General features: G+C 43.8%; 1 protein-coding gene across 5 annotated transcripts in view; it reads left to right on the forward strand.

The window, feature by feature from the left end:
• STRADB (STE20 related adaptor beta) overlaps positions 1 to 13218 on the forward strand; it is a 91705-nt gene that overhangs the window by 3803 nt on the left and 74684 nt on the right. For 4 of the 5 annotated variants that reach the window (XM_056536272.1, XM_056536274.1, XM_056536270.1 and 1 more), the window contains exons 3-5: positions 1914 to 1994; positions 9668 to 9770; positions 10794 to 10915. In XM_056536272.1, coding sequence (XP_056392247.1) covers positions 1914 to 1994; positions 9668 to 9770; positions 10794 to 10915 — 306 coding nt within the window. Of the gene's footprint in view, positions 1 to 1913; positions 1995 to 6821; positions 6938 to 9667; positions 9771 to 10793; positions 10916 to 13218 lie in introns of those variants that run through there. The other variant, XM_056536275.1, reaches the window with a different exon arrangement.

Raw genomic sequence — 13218 nt, forward strand, 5'->3', positions numbered from 1 at the left:
ATCCCCATATATTGTTGTCATATCCCAACCCCATTTCCCGTCCTCCTATCCCCTCCTCCCATCCCCTCCTCCCATCCCCTCCTCCCATCCCGTCCTCCCATCCCGTCCTCCCATCCCGACCTCCCATCCCGACCTCCCATCCCGACCTCCCATCCCGACCTCCCATCCCGACCTCCCATCCCGACCTCCCATCCCGACCTCCCATCCCGACCTCCCATCCCGACCTGTAATATGTGTACCAGGTATTGAAATATCTCCAGCCGTAAAAAAGTTATGTGAGAACATACATTTCCCATTGATTTGCATGGGACTTTAAACAAAAACCCAGACCCTCACAAATGTGGGTAGTTAAGGGTTAAATTAAGTATGCTATATTTTAAGTGGACATATAAGTAACATGTAACCAAGTATCATCGAAATATTTCCAGCCGTTTGGAAGTTATGTAGTAACATATATTTTCCATAGACTTGTATGGGACTTTAAACATAAACCCCGCCCCTGGCAAATGGGGGTGAGTAAGGGTTAAATCAACTATCCTATGTTTGTTGTTGACATATAAGTAACATGTGTGCCAAGTTTCATTTTAATATCTTTAGCCGTTTGGAAGTTTTTGTGGAACATACATACATACATACATACACACGTTGAGTTTTATATATATAGATAAGAAACCACACGTTATAAGTTTAGTTTGGTGACAGGTACTCTTCAAAAAAAAACTTTTGTCATGTCAAAAGTTTTGATCAGTTGCAGTCTGGACATCCAGACCTCTACCAATTGTTAGATAGAGCTAGGTGAAGTGTGTAGCTAAGAACTTCACTGAGGCATAAAAGAATAGATACCTGGTAATAAATGGGAAGCACAAAACAGGATATTTACCTCAGAACTGTAGAATAATAACACTTGGTGGAGATTTAAAGGAGCAAAATTGTCCCCCGTACTGCCGACAGTAAAAAAAAAAAAAAAAATGTACATACCTTCCTTCGGTAACCAACTCCGTTCTCCACCACGATCCTCTTCCTGGTTGTCGGTGGTCGGCGAGTCATACTGCGCTCAGCCAATCACCGGCCGCAGTGAGGTCCCGACTTGGCCAGCGATAGGCTGAGCGGCAGTGTGGCCGGTGATTGGCTGAGTGCGGTATGACTCACCGACCATCGGCAAACAGGAAGAGGATCGTGGCAGAGACTGGAGCCGGTTACCGGAGCCCCCCGGGGAGCGAATTAAGGTATGTACATCTTTATTTTTTTCTGCCAGCAGTATGGAGGACAATTTGTATATTCTGGAGTTCTCCTTTAAGCTTTTGCAGATGAACAGTGGAGCAGTTGTCCATAGAAACGAATCAGATTCCATTTTTCCAAGGCATTTATAAAATTGAAATCTGAAATCTGGCCTACTGATAAGTTTTGTTCCTGGTTTCATGTTTGTCACAATTTCCTCTGCATAGGGATGGTTTTTGTGATGTCCTTCTGTTTGAAAATTTGAAAATAAAGAATTAAAAAAAGAAAAAAAGCTGGAATCTGGTTGGTTGCTCTGTTGCTCTGCACAAGGTTTGTTAAATCTCCCCCTCAGTCTTTTACAATTATGGACTGAGTTGTTCTCATCATTCTGGCAAAAATTATTGGTGTAGTTTAGGCCTAAAGATTTTTTTAATTAGTATTCAAGACAGTGGGTGAGGTTTATCAAAAGCTGTCTAGAGGAAAAGTTGCTGAGTTGCCCATAGCAACCAATCAGATTGCCTCTTTCATTTCTGAAAAATAAAAGAAGCGATCTGATTGGCTGCTATGGGCAACTCGGCAACATTTCCTCTGGACAGGTTTTTATAAATCTTCCCCAATGTTTATTTGGATAGATTATATAGAAGGGAAAAGTAGTAGTATACACAGTACTTACTGATACACTGTTGTCATTTTAGGACTGTTCCTGTCTGAGACGGACACCTGTGAAATCAATAAGCCAAAGTAAAGAATCGACCACAAGTATCTATCCACACTGGGTAAGAAAAAGAATACGCTTTAGTCCTGTTCCCATTTTTTTTTTAAATTATGGAAAAAAGAAAATGTGGTATCACGGCGTGTTAATGTACGAAGTGCTAAGATATAACCTTATTTAAAATGCCTGGGTTAGGGCATACCCATAAAAAAATACCAAAGTACAGAATTGCGTTTTTTTTTTTGGTCCATTTCCATATCAGAAAATGTGAATCAAAAGTTATCAGAAAGTCCCATCAAAAACTAAAATGGTACCGATAAAAACTACAGATCATGGTGCAAAAAATTTGCCCCACTACATCCCCGTATACAGAAAAAGAAGTTATTGGGGTCAAAAAAGAATAATTTTAAACATACTCTTTTTCATACAAAAAGTAGTCAAATAAAACAAAACCTATATAAAATGAGTGATGTCATTTGTGGCCCAAAAAACAAGTCCTCATATGGGTCTGTAGGTGGAAATTTGTTAGGGTAATGAGTAAGAGGAGGAAAGAACTAAAGTGATAATAAAAAAAAAAAGTCCTCTGAAAGATAAGTGATCTGACTGGTTGCTATGAACAACTACACCTCTTGTACTCTTCACAGGTTTTTATATATCTCCCCCTATGTGTTCTTCTAAATTCTGCAGAATATGTAGTAAAGTGTAACATATGCTTTTCAGAAATTGTGTTTTTATTTTTTATTTTCTTCAATGTGCCCAGGCTGCATAGTTAAACAAAAAAAGCTTCTATTTACCTCACTCATAGCCTTTGATATCAGCACCCAGTCTCTGCCGCACTTCATTTCCCGAATCTGCAGATTGTAACCACTGACTGTGGTGGGACAATGCGGCAGTCAGTGATTAGCTGAGCAGAAATGTTACGTGCCTTCTGCAGCTTCTCGAAGTGCATAGCGGCAGAGACCAGGTACCTATGTTACAATTGGGGTAAGTAGAAGTTGTTTTTGTTTTACTATGCAACCTGGGCACATTGATTTTATATAAATTCAACATCAGTCAACAACCCCTATAACTATTGGTGCCCAGTGGAAAAGTGGGCATGCATGCCCAACTGTTCTTGATTAATCGGACTGAACGTCTTAAGTGTTTCTGTATTGCCCTCATATGATAATGTAGAGTGAGCACTTTTTTTTAGATGGAAACAGATCCCACCATTCTTAGATTTGGTGAAAATGTATAATATACACTAAGGGGGAGATTTATCAAAACCTGTGAGGCGGAAGAGTGGTGCAGTTCAGTTCTTATAGCAACCAATCAGATTGCTTCTTTTATTTTTCAGAGGACTTTTAAAAACAAAAGATGCAATTTGGTTGCTGTGGAACGGTGCACCACTCTTGTATCTGTTTTGATTAATCTCCTACTACCGTAAATGTATCTGATGAAAAGGTTTATGATATTCAGAAGGAAGACCTTTATGAAAAATCCATAAAACATATACTTATGGGTTCCATACCTCCTATAGATTGAGAGACTTGCACTGTATGTACCGAACAGGGATCACAGGACCTTGTTATCCTAAAAGGTAGGGTTCCTCTTGGTGTGCCCTAAAAGTAAACAGAATGCCCCTTATTGTCTAATTTCACTTATTCTATAAGGCCTTAGACATTCCTTATTGGAATAAGAAGACACAGCCTCAATAACCATATACATATTGTTGATAACTTAGAACCAAATGTGGCCTTATAGTTGTTTATTTGATCGAAGGTGGCTAAACCAATGATTTAACCCCTTAAGGACTGAGCCCTTTTTCACCTTAAGGACGCAGCCCTTTTTTGCAATTCTGACCACTATCACTTTATGCATTAATAACTTTGGGATGCTTTTACCGATTATTCTGATTCCGAGATTGTTTTTTCATGACATATTCTACTTTAACACAGTGATAAATTTTTGTTGTTACTTGCATCCATTCTTGGTGAAAAATCCCAAAATTTCATGACAATTTAGAAAATGTTGCATTTTTCTAACTTTGAAACTCTCTGCTTGTAAGGAAAATTAATATTCCAAATAAATTTATATTGATTCACATATACAATATGTCTACTTTATAATTGCATCATAAAGTTGACATGTTTTTACTTTTGGAAGACATCAGAGAGCTTCAAAGTTCAGCAGCAATTTTTCACACAATTTTCAAAATCTGAATTTTTCAGGGACCAGTTCAGTTTTGAAGTGGATTTGAGGGGTCTTCATATTAGAAATACCCCATAAATGACCCCATTATAAAAACTGCACCCCCCAAAGTATTCAAAAGGACATTCATAAAGTGTGTTAACCCTTTAGGTGTTTCATAGGAATAGCAGCAAAAAGGAGAAAATTCAAAATCTTCATTTTTTTGCACTCTCTTGTTCTTGTAGACCCAGTTTTTGAAATTTTACAAGGGGTAAAAGGAGAAAAAGCCCCCCCAAATTTGTAACCAACTTTCTCTCGAGTAAGGAAATACCTCATAGGTGAATGTAAGTTGCTCTGTGGGTGCACTACAAGGCTCAGAAGGGAAGTACGATTTTCGAGAGCATGTTTTTCTAAAATGGTTTTTGGGGGGCATGTCACATTTAGGATGTAAAGTGCTCTGCGGACAAACTACAATGCTCAGAAGAGAAGGAGCACCATTGAGCGTTTGGTGAGAGAATTTGGTTAGAATAGAAGTCGGGGACCATGTGCGTTTACAAAGCCCCCCCGTGGTGCCAGAACAATGGACCCCCCCCCCCACATGTGACCCCATTTTGGAAACTGCACCCCTCACAGAATTTAATAAGGGGTGCAGTGAGCATTTACACCCCACTGGCGTTTGATAGGTCTGTGGAACAGTGGGCTGTGCAAATGAAAAATTACATTTTTCTTTTTCACGGACCACTGTTACAAAAATCTGTCAGACACCTGTGGGGCATAAATGCTCACTGTACCCCTAATTACATTACGTGAGGGGTGTAGTTTCCAAAATGGGGTCACATGTGGGGGTCCACTGTTCTGGCACTATGGGGGCTTTGTAAACACACATGGCCTTCAATTTCAGACACATCTCTCTCCAAAATCTTAATGGCGCTCCTTCTCTTCTGAGCATTGTTGTGCACCCGCAGAGCACTTTACATCCATATATGGGGTATGTTCTTACTCAGAAGAAATGGGGTTACAAATTTTTAGGGGCTTTTTGCTATTCTCCCTTGTGAAAATGAAAAATGTAGGGTAACACCAGCATTTTAGGGAAATTATTATTTTTTTTTCATTTTCACATCCAACTTTAACGAAAATTTGTCAAACACCTGTGGGGTGCTAAGGCTCACTATACCCCTCGTTACATTCTGTGCAGGGTGTAGTTTCCAAAACGGGGTCACATGTGGGTATTTATTGTTTTGTGTTTATGTCAGAACCGCTGTAAAATCAGCCACCCCTGTGCAAATCACCAATTTAGACCTCAAATGTACATAGTGCGCTCTCACTCCTGAGGCTTGTTGTGCGTCCGCAGAACATTTTGCGCACACATATGGGGTATTTCTGTATTCAGGAGAAATTGCATTACAAATTTTGGGGGTCTTTTTTTTTTCCTTTTACCGCTTGTGAAAATTAAATGTATGGGGCAACACCAGCATGTTAGTGAGAAAAAATTTTTTTTTTTTTACACTAACATGCTGGTGTAGACCCCAACTTTACCTTTTCATAAGGGGTAAAAGGAGAAAAAGCCCCCCAAAATTTGTAACTCAATTTCTCCCGAGTACGGAGATACCCCATATGTGACCCTAAACTGTTTCCTTGAAATACGATAGGGCTCTGAAGTGAGAGAGCGCCATGCGCATTTCAGGCCTAAATTGGGTATTTGAATCCGCCGCAAAAATACCCCACGACAGTGTTTCCCAAACAGGGTGTCTCCAGCTGTTGCAAAACTCCCAGCATGCCTGGGCAGTCAGTGGCTGTCCGGCAATACTGGGAGTTGTTGTTTTCCAACTGCTGGAGGCTCTGTTTTGGAAACAGTGCCGTACAAGACATTTGTTTTTTTTTGTTTTTATTGGGGGGGGGACTGTGTAGGGGTATGTGAATATGTAGTGTTTTACTTTTTATTTTGTGTAGTGTTTTTAGAGTACATTCACACGGTTTGGTTTACAGTGAGTTTGAGCTGAGAGTTTGAGCTTTGTCGGAAAATTTGCTGCATCTCAAACTAGCAGCAGAAAACTTGCTGTAAACCCACCTGTGTGAATGTACCCTGTACATTCACATGGGGAGGTGGGGGGACCTCCAGCTGTTGCAAAACTACAACTCCCAGCATGCACTGACAGACCATACATGCTGGGAGTTGTAGTTATGCAACAACTGGAGGCACATTGGTTGTGAAACACTGAGCATTTGTTATTTAACTGAGTGTTTTGCAACCAATGTACCTCCAGCTGTTGCAAAACTACAACTCCCAGCATGTACAGTCTCTCATTGCATGCTGGGAGTTGTATTTTTGCAATAGCTGGAGGCACACTGGTTGTGAAACACTGAGATAGGTAACAAACTTGATTTCACAACCAATGTGTCTCCAGCTGTTGCAAAACTGCAACAATCAGCATGCATTGACAGTTGAAGGGCATGCTGAGAGTTGTAGTTTTGCAACAGTTGGAGGCACACTGCTACAACTCCCAGCATGCCCTTTGGTAGTCTGTGCATGCTGGGAGTTGTAGTTATGCAACAGTGAATGCACACTTTTTCATAGAAACAATGTGCCTGCAGCTGTTGCAAAACTACAACCCCCAGCATGCACAGACTACCAAAGGGCATGCTGGGAGTTGTAGTTGGAATTCCAGCTGTTGCAAAACTAGCCTTTTGGCTTTGCATGCTGCGAGTTGTTGCTAGGCAACAGTAGGAGGTGAACAGGCCTCACCTCCTGCTGCCGCTATATCCTGCCGCCGGGACCGATCCTTCTGTTCCTGTCGCCGCCACTGATCCTGAGGGGACCCCCTGCTGGACCAGGGCAAGGTAGGAGACCCCGCCGGCGCCAATCTCCGCTCCGATCGCCGTCCCGATCACCGCCCAGCAGCTCCGTGATTGGTCGGTTGTTCCGACCGATCAGTCACGTAATCGTGAGGCGGCACCCGTGCCACCTCACTCCTGCTGGGTATGGGTGAATAGGGCTGTCTCGGACAGCCCCATTCACCCTTTTTTTTCCGGGTCCCTAGAGACCCGATTGAGCCGGAATAGCGGAAAATCGCGGTTTGAATTGACCGGCGACTTGCCGCAATTGCCAACATGGGGGTGGTCTCAGGACACCCCTGGGCGATATGCCGGGATGGTGCTGATAGATATCAGCAGTCATCCCTTTCCGATCACCGTGTCCGGAGACGCAGTGATCCAGGAAAGCTGCGCCGTAAATGTATGGAGCTGTGCGCTAAGTACTTATTAGCAGTGCCGTACATTTACGGCCGTATCCCACAAAAAATTAATATACAACGCTGTACCTAATCATGACCATAGACATATAATTTTTGCCACTGTCACCTATATTTATTAGAAAAAGACCTCTTTTAATTAGCTCGCATTGTTAGAAATCGTCTCGGGAAGGGGGCATGTCCCTTCTCGTGGTGGTGGGAGGTGATTGGTGCATGTTCACATGCAGCCTTGTCATCTCTTGTCCATGACTCATGGGCAAGCTGATGCAAATCTGTCATGATGCTTCTGTCTCCTTCCTGAATGTCCTCTCCATTGCCACCTACTCTGCTGCAATCGATGGATCACTTTAAATATCTAGGTATCATTATTTCCCCTAGAGCGCGGGACTTCACCCTAGATAATCTGCTACCCCTACTCCGTTGCTTCCAAAATAAGGTGGATGTCTGGACTAGACTCTCCTTGTCGGTGGTCGGTCAATGTAACTTAATAAAAATGATTCTGATGCCGCAGTTATTATATGTCCTATACAACTCCTTCATTTGGCTACCTGCCATTTATTTTCAATGTATTGATTCCATTTCACAGTTTTCATATGCTAGTACAGCTAGTATTCGACTCAAGACTTTACAACGTAACGATCTCTGGCGGGCTGGTGGTCCCAAAACCCTATATATATTTTTTAACATCCCAGTTGCAGCATCTCAAGGGATGGGGCAGTCTGGAGAGTCTTGGTGTCTCTGGATGATTGCTGGGTTGGCTAATGAGCTTCAATCCCCACTTGGGTGCCCTAGAAGTAGGCTCTTCCCTGGGCCCTGTCAGGCTATTCCCAACCATCTCATTGATGTAGAAGGTGTGGGAATCAACTAAATCACTTTTGGAGGTGGCGGGATATACCCCGTTTACACCTTTTATGAAGGATTCCCAAACAGCCAAAGGGGTTCTCTCGATGGGAAACGGCAGGGATTTGTGTATTGACTGTTGTGCTGAAGGATGGTTCTCCCTTTAAATACCTATAGGAAACGTTTGGGCTCCTGCATAGGGCCTTTTATCAATACCTTCAACTCCGACCTGCTATTGCGACTCGGGGGACAGGGTTTGACTGCCCATTTTTAACCCTCCGCTGTTGTCCGAGGTAGGGGATAGGGGATCACAGTGAAGAGTGATTTTGTCAGCTTTATCTAATACATAGATGAGGAGACCTGGGCTGATGTGCTGAGGAAAAGACCTCACATCAAGACCTGTGCTGAGGAAAAGTTAAACAATAGCAACAAATCAGATGGTTTCTTTTATTTTTCAGAGGCCTTTTCAGAAATGAAAGAAGTGATCTGATTGGTTGCTATGGGCAACTGGTCCATTTTTCCTCAGCACAGGTCTTGCTGAATCTCCCCCAGAGTGTATAGAATTCCTAGATTCTTGCATACCATTGGGGTGCACCCTGATTCTTCATGCCCCCGGTGTCTAGAGGAAGATTCTGGTATCCTACATATGTTTTGGGAGTGTAGAGAGTTGAAGTATTGGCAGGAGATTCTTAAACTTGTTAATGATGTCTATGCAGTGCCTGTTTCCCTGTCTCCTAAAGTATGTGTGTTGGGTAGGCTTCACACTGGACAGATGCAACGCAGATAAACATTTTAACATCCCCCACTGCTTTTTTTATTGGAAAAAATGTTCCTTCACGTTTGTTTCCACCCTGGTCCATGTAAATTTATCGCCAAGATAGTGTAACAGAAGGATTAGGAAAACCAGATCTTTATGCTAGTGCATAAATATCGCAATACCGGTTGCCCCCCCCTTGAATTAATGAATTAACAGCTGCAGCGTGCTGTCCCCACATTGGGCAACTAATCATATGTGACCCACGGGCACTGTTCTGCTTCTCTGCCGGCCGGCTCCTTACATGGCAGTGTGCTCAACCTATCACTGGCTGAGGCAGGACATCGCTGCGGCCGGTGATAGGCTGACGGCTTTGTGACGTTCCCATCCCCAGGAAGCGGCATGAGGCTCGCATCTCTGGACCGTGAGGCCAGTAACGGGGGAACATAGGAAGGTGAGTTAAAGTTTATTTTGTTTATTTTTGCAGCCTGGGCACAGGATAGTACAGTACAGCGCAGCGGCTATTAACTATGGGGGGGGAGAGAAGCGGCGCTCGCAGGTCACATGATATGATGGAGGGGGGTAAATAACGTTATATATTGTGGAACTGCCATAATTTACAAAAATACCGTGATACACATTTTTGGTCATACCGCCTAGCTCTACTTTATGCTCCCAAAGAGACAATGTTCATGTTCTCTGTTAACATATTCTTCATTTTTTTAGGCAGGTGAGCTGCCTCAGTGCTGGATTCCTCCTGTGCTGGGAGGACATGAGATGCCAGTACGATACAATGAAGCCAACAACTATGAACTTAAACAGGAACTTGGTGAGTTCTATACATATATATTTGTAGTATTACTGAGAGAAAATGTTTGCATTGTCCAGAATGCCCAAACAAAAGTTCCTTAGGGAATGAGCACTTCTACTCATTCACCAGCAATGATGAGTGTATGTATACCTTCTTCCACAGTATAAAAGATCTATCTAATCTATCAATATTGGTGGTGCTTAACTTCAACATAGAAGATATCCAGGATCCCTTAAAGCAATGTCCATAAAGATTAGTAAATATAAGTGGCATCACCATAAAATATTCAATAATCTAGTGGGTGCGTCCTTGATATAACATGACCTCAACATTTAAAGAGTACCTATCACCATCTAAACTTTCCCTAATCCCCATCCCCATCTGTCCCTGACTCTAAGTCTATCCCTGCATTTAGTTTGCTTTAAAAACCCCTAAAAATACCTTTTTTTCTATGCTCTTCAGTAGCTCAGTTCAAGGCACAGTGCAGGGGAGGTTGTCATAGCAATAGCAAGTCCTGCAGAGAGAGGAGATAAGCAGTGCATATGTAGTTAGCCATGTGGAAAGTGGGGAGAGGAACAGAGAAAAAGAGAAGAGGGAATGCACATACAGCCCAAGCACACAGCAGCTCCACAGTCTTCTTCTCTCAGTTTGCTCCCTGCTTGTGTACTAGCTCAGTGCTCCCTCACTCCTCCCTGTCTGACTGACAGGCAGGGAGCTGCACTAAGTCCGAAATGCTTGCTGACAGGATTGCTAGGGAGACCCCTAGTGGAGGAAGTTGAAAGGATGGAACATTTTTAAATAAAAGCAATTGAAAAGTTGTTCAGTAGGGCTTTATCTTTAATATATAAAAAGTTTGTTGTTAAATAAAGGAGATACATGAATGAATCCTTGGTCTTGAATGCCACTTATATTCACTACTCTTTATGGATGTTGTATTGTGCAGAATGTGTTTATCATACTATTATATAATGATAGCACCAAATACAAAGAATAGCAGCATTTTGCTGACAGACGTTCTTCAACTTCTTATCAATCTTGCAGGGAAAAGATTCAATAACTTAACTACAATCTACCTCGCTCGACACACTCCTACTGGAACTCTGGTTACGGTACAGCTCACTGATCTGGATGACTGTTCGGATGAACACCTTAAATTCTTACAGGTAACAGAAAGGGGTAAAACATAACTGTGGAGATTTGTTATTACAGTCCTAAAGTTAACATAAAACTAAACCATGCAGAAAGAAATTCTGTCAAATCTATCTTCAATTTTGATGCAGTGTGCCAGATATAATAGGCACTTTTTCTTGATCGTCTCCATTGGGGATACAGATACCATGGGTATATCTTACTGCCACTAGGAGGCTGACACTAGGCATACAAAAAGAAAGTCAGCCCCTCCTGGCAGGATATACCCTGCCTACTGACTGAGCTAATCTGTTTTAGCTTAGTGTCATTAGGAGGCATACACAGGTCTGGATTTCTCCAGACCTGGTGGTCTTCTTTTTTTATTTTTTAGCTAGGGCCTGTTGAGATTTTTTTTTTTCTCCTTTTTATTTCTTGTTTTTAGGTGGGGGTTCAGGAGCATGGCGCTACCTGTTCCCCCATATGCTGCTAAGGAGCTTGGGGCATAGAGTATGCAATGTTAACCCCTTCCCGCCAACGGCCAGCGCTTGGGGTTGCACCTTGGGTCCGGGTCCCCCTAACTTCCCTGCTTGTCCAGCTGTTTCAGCCTGATATGACGCAGGTGACCATAGCTGGCTGAAGACATCCTAGGTGAGTATGTACGGGTTAAGGTGAGTATGTTCCTGTCTTCCCCTTCTTTCCTTTACCTTTTTCCACAGTCTTTTCCCGGGCCCCTCTCCTTAGTCTTTTATTATGTTCTGGGACATAACTGTGGCCGCTGGGACTCTCAGCCTCCAGGATAGCGGGGTTACGGGGGCAGCTCTATCCCCTATTCCTCCTCCTGGCACCGCTCACTTTTCTGGTGCATCTCATCCGGGCATCAGTATTACAGGCAGCCCGGTCCTCCTCATAAGTATTCCAGTGAGCCGACCGTGGTCCCTACCTTCTGGGCTGCGGCCGGTCCTTTTTACTTTCACTGTTCGCGCGCGGCGGCGAGGGCATTATTTGAGGCTGCGGCCTGTTTTGGGGATTTCGCTGGAGGCGCTCCCCGCCTTCCTTCTCCAGTCGGCCAATAAGTTTTTACGCACGCTCCTTGCTGATAGGATAATCAGTGACCCTGTGGTGCGCGCGCAAAAACTTATTGGCTTCTGGGGGCCTCCTCCTCTCCCTCCAATGGGGCACCATCTAGGCCCTGAGTCACCTGACCAGTGCAGCTGGCACCTACCTCTTCTCTTCTTCCTGTTCAGCCTACAGGTTTTCCTCAGCTCCGGCCACAGGACACAGTACAGCTGCAGCCTGCTTCTTCAGCACCAGCCACGGGACACAGGACCTGGGTGAGATTGCTCCATTTTCTTGGCTGTCTATTCTTACTAGCTCCTATGTCTGAACCCAAGACCCCAAGAGTCCTTCATCAGGACAAGGTTGTCTTTCGGCCACCTCCCTCCTTCTTGCCTAAGAGGGTTTCCTCCTTTCGCATGAACGAGGAGATCATTCTCCCTTCATTTTTCTGGCTCCATCCAACTCTAAGGAGAGTTCTTTCCATTGTCTGTATGTGGTTCGAGCTGTCCTGATCTATCTTTCTGTCACCTCTTCTTTCCGGCAGGGTGACGCCGCCTTAGTCCGGCGGGTCATCCCAAAGGTCTTCCGGCTTCCAAGGTGACCACCTTGCGGTGGATCCTTTCCTCCATCTCGGAATGGTACCAGTGTAAAGGGAAGGTCCCACCTTTTTGGGGTCATTGTGCATTCCACTCATTCCTTGGGGCTTCTTTGGCACTACGCCATAGGGCTTCAGCCTTACAAGTTTGCAAGGCGGCCACCTGGTCGTCTTTGCATACTTTCACCAAGTTCTACCAAGTGCACACTTTTGCATCTATGGACGCCGGTTTGGGTCGCAAGGTCTTGCAGGTAGAAGTGGCTCAGTCTTCTGCCTGATTCTGTTTTCCCACCCCGGGACTGCTTTTGTACATCCCATGGTCTCTGTGTCCCCCAATGGAGACGACAGAGAAAAGTAGATTTTTTATGCTTACTGTAAAATCTCTTTCTCAGAGGATCCATTAAGGGACACAGCACCCACCCATTTGTGGTTATGGTTCGGTTTTCGGTCCGAGGGGTTCTTTTTGTCTGGTTCCCTCGGACACCTACTGGTTTTCTTTTTCTGTCGGTCCTCTTCTACTGCTTTGGGACTAAACTGATTAGCTCAGAGTCAGTAGGCGGGGTATATCCTCCCAGAAGGGGCTGACTTTCTTTTGGTATGCCTAGTGGCAGCAAGATATACCCACAGTATCTGTGTTCCCAATGGATCCCCCGAGAGAGAGATTTTACGGTAAGCATAAAAAAATCT

Source organism: Hyla sarda, chromosome 8 (assembly GCF_029499605.1).
Source record: "Hyla sarda isolate aHylSar1 chromosome 8, aHylSar1.hap1, whole genome shotgun sequence".
In the NCBI taxonomy this organism is placed as follows: domain Eukaryota; kingdom Metazoa; phylum Chordata; class Amphibia; order Anura; family Hylidae; genus Hyla; species Hyla sarda.